Genomic DNA, 11859 nt, shown 5'->3' on the forward strand with positions numbered 1-11859 from the left:
TCCCAACCTAAAAATGCGGCACACTCATCTCCTCCCATAAGAAAAGCTTCACACATACTCCACACCTTTCCTGCATCTCCATCAGACTTACACCCCCCACCACACACACACCCACCCCACTCATCCTCCCCAATTCCCCGGGCTCAGGTTTCCATTACCCCTGCTACAGGGAAGCTGGTCAATCCCGATTCCATTATCTAAAGACTTGGAAAACCCTTGACTCATAGGTGATTAAGGATGGAGCCGGAGCTGCCCCCTCAGCTTGGCTAATGGAGTGCAACTATGAGAGACACTTCCTAATCAGATCAGCTCTCATTTCTAGACTCTCAGGTGGCCCATCCCAGCAGAAGAGAGTGAAAAACGATGCTTGTCCAGTCGGGAACAGAACAGGATGTACCTGGAGACTTGCTTCCCAGATGAAGGGTCAGAAGAGTGCAGTAAACACACAAGTGGCAGCCACACAACAGGGCTAGAGAGAAGGCATAAGGACATGGTTTCCAAAGTCAGTTCCCTTTATTAAATGTTGATTTTTCACAGACCAGAAATACAAAATAAAAGTAGAAATAGGCCCCGGTTAGGAGCTACAGACCTGACCTCACATGACCCCTGCTTGCAGCAACTTGACCAGGACAAGCAGCAGCTATATCCCAAAGGTAGGGAAAGCAAGACAGGGCTTTGGATCCTGCACTGCCCTGCCTCCCACCCAATCTCTCCCCTAATTATAAGGAGCCATCCTTGTGAAGCAGCAGAGTAAGACACCTCCCCTGCTGCCCAGGGAAGTGCATACGAGCAGGAGAGCTTGTTCAGATGGCATGGAATCCAAGGACTACATTTCACACGAGGAGAAACTGGTACCAAAACACGGGGCGCGGAGACTGGGGGTGTGACAGGGTAAAGCCCAAGAAGAGAGAATTTTCCTCCTCTCTACTCATCAGATCCTGACGCCGAGTCTTCGGAGCTGGGGGGAGTACTGGCTAGTTCCTCTTCTTCAGAGTCCTGAAAACCAAAGGTCTCTTAGAGGGAAAGGTGTCGAGTCCAGGTGTGCCCCCAGCCACTTTTCAGTGAAGAGTCCCCAAGCCCATCCCTAGACTCCAGCACTAGCCTTCAGAACCACAGAATTCCACCTCTCATTTCTCTCAAGGGCCAACCACAACCCTTGGTCCAGAAACACCTGCCCCACCAACTCAGACGCCCCTCACCCTCCCAGGCTCCAGAGCCCCCGACTCCTGCTGCACCTCACTCCGCCTCCTCTTCTTTTTGCTCTTATTCTCTCCTGAAGAGCTCTCATCGCTAGACACAAACTCTTTGCTCTTGAAGCTCTCACTCAGCTGCCTTGACGAAGACTTGGATGACGAGCCCCTAGAGGGTGTTGATTTCTTCTCCATCTTTACCTTTACTTTCTTCTTCTTCTTTGACTTATCCCTAGATTAGCAAGAGGGGAAAGGGGCTGGGCCCTCAAGTTCCCACCCATGGTCAAGGCCAAATCTCTCCTGGCTGTAACGGGGCCTTTCCCAATCCCAGCCACACTGCCCAGCTCACTCTACATGTGCACAGCCAGCCACCTCAGCCCCAAGTGCCCCAAGGGAGCACGTCATAAATGAATAACCGGAAGAGTCAAGAGCTACAGCCTGAAGCAGCCCTATATGCAAAATGTACTTAAAACCTCTTACTTTCTCTTTAAAACTCCATGTGAATTATGCTCCATAATAACGAGTATTTTTCATTTCCCCATACCTTCAAATCAAACTGACCCTCTTAGGAAAATGAGCCATATTTATCCCAGTGACTTGGGCAGTTCTCTAGCACATTACCCACACTTGGGCAACTGCCTACCCAACTCTGAGGAGCGCTGCCCACCACCGTCAGAAGCGTATCTATTATCTTCAACACCCCGATCCTCAACCTGGAATTGCAGACATACCTGCCAAGAAAGCGGTTACGGGGCCATTTTGTTCCCCAGACTCACCTTTTGGAAGACTCACCCCGGCCCCCTTCATATTCTTTCATGGCTTTTTCATATTCCCTCCTGGCATCCTCAGCCTTGCGATCCCACTCCTGTCCCACACACACACACACAGACACACAGACACACACACACACACACAGGAAAAACACAGGGAAAAATGAGGCCTCTTCCCTGACATAGGCTAAACCAATACAACAAAGTCCCACCAACCCCTCATGTCTGCTGCTACATACCTCTTTCTTCTCTTTGGACATTCCCTTCCAGATCTCGCCCGCCTTCTTGGAAAGATCCGTGATACTGATGCCAGGATGGTCTGACTTGATCTTCTCTCGGCTGGCGTTGAGCCACAGCATGTAGGCAGACATGGGCCTTTTGGGGGCATTAGGGTCTTTGCCTTTCTTTACCTACGTAAGAACCCAAATGCCTTCGGCCGTCTATTTCCACAAACCGCCCCGCCCCATTTTCCCAAAGAACTTATCTGGACAATTTCTTAGGGGGATAAAATGGAGAGAAGACTAAGTAGCATCAGGCCAGACTGAGAGCTCCCCAAGGGCAAAGACAATGTCTTCCTCCCCTCTGCACCCCAGGGTCAAGCTCACTAGGGGCCCCTTTCCTTGGGCTCCTGGCACAGAAGAAGCCTGCCCCCAATTCAAATCTCCCAGAAGCTGATTATCTCAAGGGCCAGAGTGAAAAATTTCCAAGATATTCATTCCTCAAGGCCATCATCACTGACTATAAAAATCCGCCCCGGAGGACCGGTCAGCAGGCCCTACTGGTGGAGGACAGGAGAAGGTAAAGAGAACAGCTTCCCCAGCGCCCTCCCACTTAGCAGAGTCTCTACCTCCACGGGCTTCTTGCGACTCTTGCGATCCTTGGCCATCTTGGCCTTTTTAAGCTGCTTCCGTTTCTTCTCTTCCCGGTCACTGTCACCCTCATTACTGGAGGAGCTGGCAGAGGCGTTGCTGTCAAACCTGTCACGGAGAGTGGGGCTTAGACTCGGGGAGAGAGGACAACACCCCGCAAGCTCAGGACAGGAGGAAAATGAGCCCAAAGATACCTGCCGAGAAAGGAGAGAGGGAGGAGGACTACGGCCTCCCCCCACCAGGCCCCAACCCTGCCTCCTCCCCTGTGCTGAGGTGGCTTCAACCACATCCTCTCCAGACCCAGCCATGGCAATGGGTTACTTGCTAAATCAATCAGCGAGAAACAAATGAACCAATGCGCTCCAGTGGCTCTCCTTGGTCATGCCCTACCTAACCCAGGTCCTACACCGTCCCCACATTCCTGGGGACAAAACCACTGTCTGGCCTTGCCCAGAACATGCCCCAAGTCCATTTCACCGCTTCCTTTGATCTAATCGTTTTAATCTGCCCTGCAGTCTTTTCCGATGAAGAGATAATTAGTTACTATATAAAAAGCGGGGAAAACCAACTTCAGTCCAACCCAGTGTAACCCAGTACCTGTTGCACCTGGAGCTCCTCAGAAGGTGGAGCTGCTTTACACCTCAACGGTGCTGAGCCGTTTTCAAGGCATTTTCACAAGCATTTGCTCACTGACCTCATAAGTATGCGGCAAGCACAACTAGTGAACTCCAGCAGATTTTTTTTTTTTTCTTTTTGCCACCCAACATTCATTCCCAATTCTTCTGAATTAAGAGAGTTCCAATTTCCTGCTGGGAACCACCTTGCCCCATTCAGGAAGGGCCTACCCCAACCACAGGCTCTAAGGGCGGGTAAATGGCTTAGTTCTGGCCCATCAGAGCACATCCTAGTAACTCAGACTCAGGAAGGGGCAGTAACCACATTGTTTACCACTGCTCTGAGCAAACTGGCATTTCTGGGTGTTAAACCAGTAGGATTAAGCCTGTCCAAAGCTTCTCAGGGTCATTTAACACCGCATGGGGCAAACCTATCTAAAAATAAGGAAATCAGAAGAAATAAAAAGATTCCCCACAGCTTATAAGCAGCTGGGTCCAAGTGCCTGAAGCCAATTCTATCACCAGACTCTCCAGTTACACGAGCTTGTAAAATTCCCTCCTACGCTAAAGTCAGTCTGAGTGTTTTCTGACATCAGCGATCAAGAGTCTCGATGGATACGGCACGGGGAGAACACTGCCATCTCACAGGTGGGGACACCACGATGCAACGCCTGACCCAGTGATTCCCAGCTGGGAAGCTGGCAAGCATTGATCCTTACTCCCATTCTCTCTCCACTGTCATTTTCTGGCTCCACAATGTGCCTTGTACTTACAAAGCATCTTGACAACCTCCAAAACACTTCCACGTATCACTTCACGGGAGGTCACTTTTCCACCCTCGGTCCGTAGGTAACGCTGACACGTGGGAACGTCCAGAAATATTCTGGTCCCCTAAGTTTACAGGCCGCCACCTCACCCCCACAAGGGGGACCCAAAACTCACTCCTCTGCCACATCCTCCTCCTCTTCACCTGGGTTGAATGACTCATCTGAAAAAGAGCACAGGATACATCAACTCTGCCCCCATGGAAATCCCAGACGCCCAGCCCCCGCCCCACGGAAGAGCCGCCCCGCCCCCATGCACAGCACTGCCAAGGGGAGCCCACCGGTTTCTTCTCCTGAGTCATCACTGCTGTCGTTGGCATTCTCCTCCCGGATCTTGCCCTCCTCCTTCATCCGCTCCAAGTAGGCATCGTGCTGGTCTTCGTCGGAGTCGGCGTATTCATCATAGCTGGGGTTCATGCCCTAGTCAGGGCAGAGGTGAGAGTGAGGGCCAAACCACCCCGGTGCCTGTAGACTCAAAAAAGCGCTCCCCATGCCTGTGAGTAGATCAGAGCAGCGCCCAGAAGACCCTGGGGCTGGATTGTCCACACGCAGCCAACGTGCAGGGCCTTTGCCCCAGACTTCCTGCTGGCGGGGTTAGTCCAAGCCCCTCCCCCTCCCAGCCCCACTGGGGGCTCCTGAGGGGCTGCAGAGACTGCTCTAAGGTCATGCTGAGGAAACCTGCACCAGGAGGGGGAAGGGGTCACACGCACCTCTTTTTTCTATAAGAGTAAGAAGAGAAAAGAGAGTGAAAAAGAAGCCAGACGAACCCCTGCCCCTTCGCCCCGCAGAAAGAACAGGAGAGAGGCTCATCCTTTCCACACACACAGGTACCTCTTTCAATCCTCGGTTTTTGATGTTGAGTTTTTTTGCATTGACAAAATCAAACAGTTTTCCATACTCCTCCCTGTGAGGAGAGACGCACCACATTACTAGACAGGCAGGGCCAACACAGGGGTGGACCCCATGCTGTCCTGACACCCATGGGCCAGGACAGACCGTGGGGCTTGGAGCTCTTGACCGCACTATTCCAACCCAACAGCTCAGAGACTCCCGGAAGACGGCAGGAAGAAAGAGTCAGGCACTAGCCTTGAAGGAAACCTACATGGTCTCAAGAGTTCTGGGAAATAAAAGGTGGGGAGGGAGGTGCACCTATTTACCAATATGCACAGAGCAAGGGGAGGATGCAGGGGGAGGGGACGTGTTCATCTTTTTACTGGTCTGTATCTCATACTTCTCAGGGTTGTTATGAGGATTAAATGTGAAGATGTTTGTAAAACGTTTAGCCCACGGCGAGCACTCAATAAACATTAGCTGCGTGTTCTCGGGCACAAAGCTCATTCCAGGAAAGAGGGAGATAGCATTTCCCTCACGGGGGCAGTGGAGGAGAAGAAGGGCTAATACCAAACACACAGAGCTTCCGTAATACGGAGAACGACCTTTTTCTTAATTACAGAAAGAAAGCAATGGAGAGGCTGCCAAGGCCTGAGCACTCCAAGGAGGACCAAATTCCAGGAAGCAAAAGAAGAGTCCTGCTCGAGGCTTGGGGAGTCAGGGAAGAGTCCCAACCCTGGAGAGTACCCCAGGCCATGCCAGCCTTCCCGGTCGAGGCTGGGTCAGGACCAGGATGCCCAGGAAGTGACTGACAGAGACTCTCACCTCTCAATGCTACTGAAGGTATACTGAGTGCCCTGCTTGGTCTCAATTTCAAAGTCAAAGGAACGAGTGGTGGTGGTACCACGGGCAAAGTTGACAAAGGAGATCTCATCGAAGCGGATGTGCACAGGTGGCTTGTGGACGTAGATGAAGCCCCGCTCCAGTGGGTACAGCAGCCCCGAGCTGGCCTTGTAGGAGCAGGTGATGCACTGGGCCCCCGAGTGCCTGGTGGCAGGTGCAGGGAGCTCAGTCAGTGCCGCCTCAGTAGCAGGAGACGCACTGTGTGCTCAGGCCCTCAAGTGAGTAAACCTCACTACGCTGCTATGATGGGGGCAACTGACGCCATCAAGCCACAACCCAACCAGGCCTCCAACCAGCTGCATTCCCATCCCAGGACAGCTTTACCACGGAGACACGGCACAGCCCATCCCCAGCAGGCCACGGGCCCAGGCCTGTACTCTCACCCTTGGAAGTTGCCTGGGACTGTGATCTTGCGGTTCACCAGGGCTTTCATGACCCGGCTGACCATCTCATAGAGGGACCCTGACATGTTCTTGGTGAGCCGCCCCTCGAAGCGCTTCTCCACCTCTTCCCTGCAAACAGGAAGACGTGGTCACGAGCACTGCTGCCTTCTGCTGGCACACCTGCCTCCTGCCTGGGCCAGGGACACACTCACTCGTTCATGTTGAGAGTCAAGGAGATGTCCTCGTCCTTCGAGAAGAGGAGGATGAGGAAGTGGTAGCGGGTTTGGCCCTGCTTGATGGGGGGATCCAGGCTGATCTGGGAAGGAAGAGCCGACCAAGTTCAGCACCAGTCAGTGCTCCACAGGAACGTGCTGGTGAACTAAACACTGGTGAGATACGTCTACTAAAGACACGGGCAAAACCCAGGGCAATGCACCCCCAGCGGCTTCTGCTTTTACCACAAAAAACATCTGGCGCTGGTCCTTGTGGGGCAGCAGAAAGAGACGCAGCACTGTGGTGTAGGGGATCTTGTAGTCAAAGGTCTTGCCGTGCAGGTGCAGAAAGGTGGGGTAGATACGGATGTCATAACGGCCTCGGGGAGTCAGACACTGCAGCTCCCGGAAGATGCAGATGGCGTCTCCAGTGGCCTGGATCACATCCGCCTTCGACAGCACGTTCTGGGCAAAGGCCTGCAAAAGCACACACTGGTAATCAAGCAGCAGAGACCCCACCCCTGGGCTGTCTGGGGCCTGCTCCACACCATCTGCTCCCAAGGCAACCGGGGAAGGCCTCACCTCAACGGGGTCCACGCCATCCTCCTGGGTGGGAGGCACATAGAAGCGCACCTCCATGAGAGAGACCTCTGCATCGTCATTCTGGTGGAATTCCAGGGTCACCTCATTCTTGCCTGTGGTGCACTGGGACACGTTGCTAAGAGGTATCTCGAAGACCGGCTGGTCGCCAATGTCGAAGGAAAGCAGCTGCCCTGGGGGAAAAGGCGTATCGAGCCACAAGCTCTCCCCTTGGCTCTGCATAAGCTATGTCCCGCCAGACTATAGGTTCCCTAAGGACAGGGCACTGAGGCTATTTTGTTAATACTGTACCCCAGGGACTAGGCACAGTGCACCGTTGGTCCTCGATTCAAGTACATGATAAATTACAAACTGACAGGAGATCAGAAACAGTGGCAGTAAGAGAGTAAAACAAGCTAAAGGCTGAAACCCTTCATCCTTCCTTCTCCCCCCAGACCTCAATCTTCCGCAAGACTCACCACCAAACTTCACTGTTCCCCAGTTCCAACCCTTCACACAGAGGTCCTTCTCCATGAGCTCCAGGCGATAGTGAGTTTTGAAGAAATCAGAGAGTTTCTCAAACTCCTGTGAGTAGAAGGGAGAGAACAAGCCCAGTAAACCCCAGTGGCCTTAACACAAACTTGAACATTCTGGGATTATCTATTTCTGAGAAACTGTCCAATATACCTTTTATCAGAAATCCACACTGACTTAAAGTCTCAGCTATAAAGCTATTTAAAAGGCTTTTGAGGGCTTCCCTGGTGGCGCAGTGGTTGAGAGTCTGCCTGCCGATGCAGGGGACGTGGGTTCGTGCCCCGGTCCGGGAAGATTCCACATGCTGCGGAGCGGCTGGGCCCGTGAGCCATGGCCGCTGAGCCTGCGCATCCGGAGCCTGTGCTCCGCAACGGGGAGAGGCCGCAACAGTGAGAGGCCCGCGTACCGCAAAAAAAAAAAAAAAAAAAAAAAAAAGGCTTTTGGAAAAGGTTGTTTCTGGAGACCGGCTCTCAGGCTGGGGGAGGAGTAAATGACTGACATTCCTAGCTATGCACCTCACAATGGTTTTCTGACTTTGTACAGGTATTGCTTTAGTGAAAGTGGAAACGAAGATGAAGTGAAGTCTTTAACTCAAGCAGTTCAAAATGAAAAAACAAAACCCAAACTAAAGCATCAGGTAAGACCCTGAACCTGGAGAGAGGCCATAGGCAGAAACCACCAAAAAATCAAAACAGCAGAAACACTTCCGGAGTCAAGGCACAAAGAAACTCCCAAGACTGACACCCAAAGCTGAACACTGATTGCTTAATAGCTTCAATGGTCCTGCACTAAGGAGCCCAAACTAGCATTTACATGGTTATCAGAAAAAGGAGCCCCACTTCTCTCTAGAAGGTTAAAAATCAAGAAGACGGCACAGTAAAAAGGGGGCTATGGCCTCACCGACTCCCGGAAGCCGTCGTACTTGTAGACATGTCCGTTCTTCGTGAGCAGTTTAAGTCCGTGGCCCAGAGCTACTCGGCGCCAGATACCTTCCGTCAACTCCCCAGCCTGGATGTTGTCCACTTTGCCGGTCTTACTATTCTTGAAGATGATGCCCTGGCGGCTCAACCTCAGCCGACCATCATTCTGTTGGAAAAACAGGTCCAAATGCACGGGAACAGCACACAATGCAGACCAGGGTCAGTCCCACCCAGCACCCCTTCTGGGCTGGCCAGATAGCAACGCAGGAACAACAGCTGAAGGGGTGAGGGCCAATAGGAGACAAGCAGCCAGAAAATGTGGATTCTAATCCTGGCCCTGATCCAGAACCCTTGCAGGTCCTCAGTTTCGGATTCAGGGCTGAGCAGCAGGTGTGGTCCCTTCAGATTCTAACATTGTATAATTTTTATACTCTCTCAGGATTGCTTCTTGTTGAGGAAACACCAAGTACATATCATACTCTGACTCCTTTTCCAAAGTCGCTACATTGATGATACTGCTACCTCATCAAGACAAGCTCTTGTTAGTAAACAAAACGTCTACTCCACCTCCCTCCCTCCACCTGTATTAAAAACCCAAACCCTTCTTACCATGGAGCCTTTCACCTCCTGATACACGTCGTTGAACTCCAGTGTTTCTGCCATGCTGACCTGCCGCTGTTAAGTGTGCAGATACACGGCAGACTGGGAATCTGAATTCGAGAGAGGGAGATAAATAAGTACAAAGGACAACACCTCATTCTGCCTACGGATGGAGCCAAGTGGCAACCCTTGCTGTGCCTGGGATGTCTCAAGATGTCCTCTGCCTGGGAACCTACAGGCCGACTCTGCCGAACTCCAGGGGCCAGGCCCAGCCCGGGCTGAAAAACCAGGCCTGCCTGAAGTAGCGCTTACATCCCAACCAGACACCCACTCTGGGCACTCCACCGGGCGCCATGGCAACAAGCAGCGGAGCCCCAGGACCTGCCCGGGAGGCAGCACCTCGCCCGCGCCCCAACCCAGCTCAGAGTGCAGGGTTTCCCTCCCAGAGCCCCCGCCGCGACGCGGTCCCGGACCCACAGTTCTCCCCTCCCCCTAAAATGGATTCGCCCGCCGCCCGCGGATTCCAACGCGGAATGGTCCATCACGCGCATCCCGCGGGGGAGCAGGGCCCGCGCCCTCCTGGGGAACGGGGACGGCGACCACCCACCTTCTCAAGCTGTCGCCTCGCGACGGCCCGGGTACAGGCAGTGGGCGCGCTGGGGGACGCGGAGCGGGGGTGGGGACGCGGGGGATGGGGGGGACGCTGGGGAGGCTTTTCCCGCGTGCGCGGCCCAGCGTCCCGCCACCGGAAGCCCGGCGCAGACCATAGAGCAGACGAGCTGGCTAGAGAGATGCGAGCCCGGCCCGCCTTAGCGGCGGTCACATAGAGCGTCGTCGGCGCTGGAGGACCTGAGGGAAGAGGGGTGCGCTGAAGTCTCACCCGCTTGGCATCCGACTAGAAAGTGGGAGCGCGTCGGGCTCTTTAAAAATTACAGACACTTCAGGGGATGACTAGGTTTTAAAGAGAAGTTGTGTAGTTGTATTTTATCAGACTTTCCACAAATGCGTGTGTACGTGTTGGAACGATGTGTGTCCTCTCTCTCCTGCACAATAGTGGTTTCGTGGAGTAGAAAGGAGTCTGTGGGACCAAAAGGAAAATATTTCATGAGTTGTGGAGAGAAATGACTCCTCCCACTGCCTTCTCTGAGAATGCGGGTGTTGGTGTGTCTGTGACTGTACTGCCCTCCCCTGTCACATGGGATTGGATCCTTTTTGAAATGAGTTCACTGCATCCAAAAACTTCACATCAGTAACTGCAAGTTGTGAGTCGCCTGGAAGGGGCTGGCCAGCGGCAGTATCAAGTTAGAGTGTTGGTGTCAGATTCACCATGGAGCCGGAACTGATCTGAAATCACATCAGCCTGGGATTGCAGAAACCAGGCCCCGCCTTATATAGTGCTAGGGTGCGACTTGCAAAATCAGAGGAGGCCAGACCTGGAAGACATGTTTGGGTTCATCTGCTCCAACCTCCTTTTGCAGATGGGAAAGCTGAGGCCCTAAGAGGAGCGGCCCAGGGTCTCAGTTGGCAACAAAGCTGAAGACTAAGAATCCAGATCTACTTACCCCAGTCTAGTTCTCCTCTGTCGTCCTCACCGTGACCCTACATTCAGAATGACTGATAATATGTGTCGTGTATGAAGACATCAGGACAGAATATTTGAACTCAAGATTTCTCTGACAATCTGACCTACTGTTACACCAGCTTGCTAACTCGATCCTGGGACAAGAGACAACGGGAATGCCCTGTTGCTCCCTGAACTCATAACTTTAACCTCTGGGTAATGGCTGTTACCGCACTATCTAGCAACATAAATTCAACAAGATTCAATAAATATGTATTGAGCTCTGATGCAGTGATAAGATTTGAGGAAACTAATAAACAAGATGGAAACAGCACCAGCCTTCCAGGACCATGTAATCTAACAAATGATTCAGATAAGTAAACTGACAGTAAAACAAAACGCCCAGAAAAACCCAGTATGATAACGCTGTGTTAGACGTAGAGTTTCAGCCACTGCCAACATGAGTAGGAAATGGGAACTGTAGGACTCTTTAATCACCCCTTCCCAGGAGACCAAGAGACCCCCTCCCCATGACCCATGCTATTAGTGGCAACTCGAGAAAGGAGAGGATGGCTGTAGAATCGAGCAGCGTTAGGAAGACCCTCAGGAATGCAGGCTGTTTCGTGGCTGGGGGGTGGGATATTGCAAGGGGCTTTCAGGAGAGCATGAAGCAGCTGGTGAGCCAGGCTGAAGATGCAGCATAAGAGAATGGAACAGAAACGGTACACGGAGTGCAGATAAAACATGAGTCCCAGAGGGCCCTAGCCAGATGCATCCTGGGCAATCAGGAGCCTGGGATTGGAGACCCCACCCCTGCCATGACATCACAGGGGAGTGGGGTGGAGACGAACAAAAAGGGGGTCCCCCACCCTGGCCCTGGACTCTTGGCAGCCCAGAGTGTCAAGAGCAGAGGAAGGCTGAGCCCTGGGCTAGGGTTGCCCGACTTAAAGGAACAGGCTCCCCATTCCTCAAGACCCTCTAAGCTGCCCCCTCCAGGCCTCCATCTCTTGTCTCCCCATCCCTGTGACCTCTCCTCCTTGAGGCCACAGGGTCTCTTCTGAGGGGTCAC

At 52.8% G+C, this 11859-nt stretch overlaps 1 protein-coding gene across 1 annotated transcript; it reads right to left on the bottom strand.

Moving 5' to 3' along the window:
* Positions 1-494: 494 nt before the first annotated feature.
* SSRP1 (structure specific recognition protein 1) lies at positions 495-9926 on the bottom strand. The gene is made up of 17 exons (XM_060018917.1): positions 9837-9926; positions 9239-9339; positions 8610-8795; positions 7655-7760; positions 7179-7369; positions 6843-7073; positions 6597-6700; positions 6385-6513; positions 5924-6145; positions 5099-5171; positions 4549-4687; positions 4386-4431; positions 2808-2937; positions 2200-2370; positions 1967-2055; positions 1236-1422; positions 495-996 (listed from the first exon to the last, which is right to left on the bottom strand). Exons 2-17 carry the CDS (start codon positions 9290-9292, stop codon positions 925-927), a joined length of 2130 nt encoding a protein of 709 aa, XP_059874900.1. The 5' UTR covers positions 9293-9339; positions 9837-9926; the 3' UTR covers positions 495-924.
* Positions 9927-11859: the final 1933 nt, after the last annotated feature.

Source organism: Delphinus delphis, chromosome 8, assembly GCF_949987515.2.
Source record: "Delphinus delphis chromosome 8, mDelDel1.2, whole genome shotgun sequence".
Taxonomy (NCBI): Eukaryota; Metazoa; Chordata; class Mammalia; order Artiodactyla; family Delphinidae; genus Delphinus; species Delphinus delphis.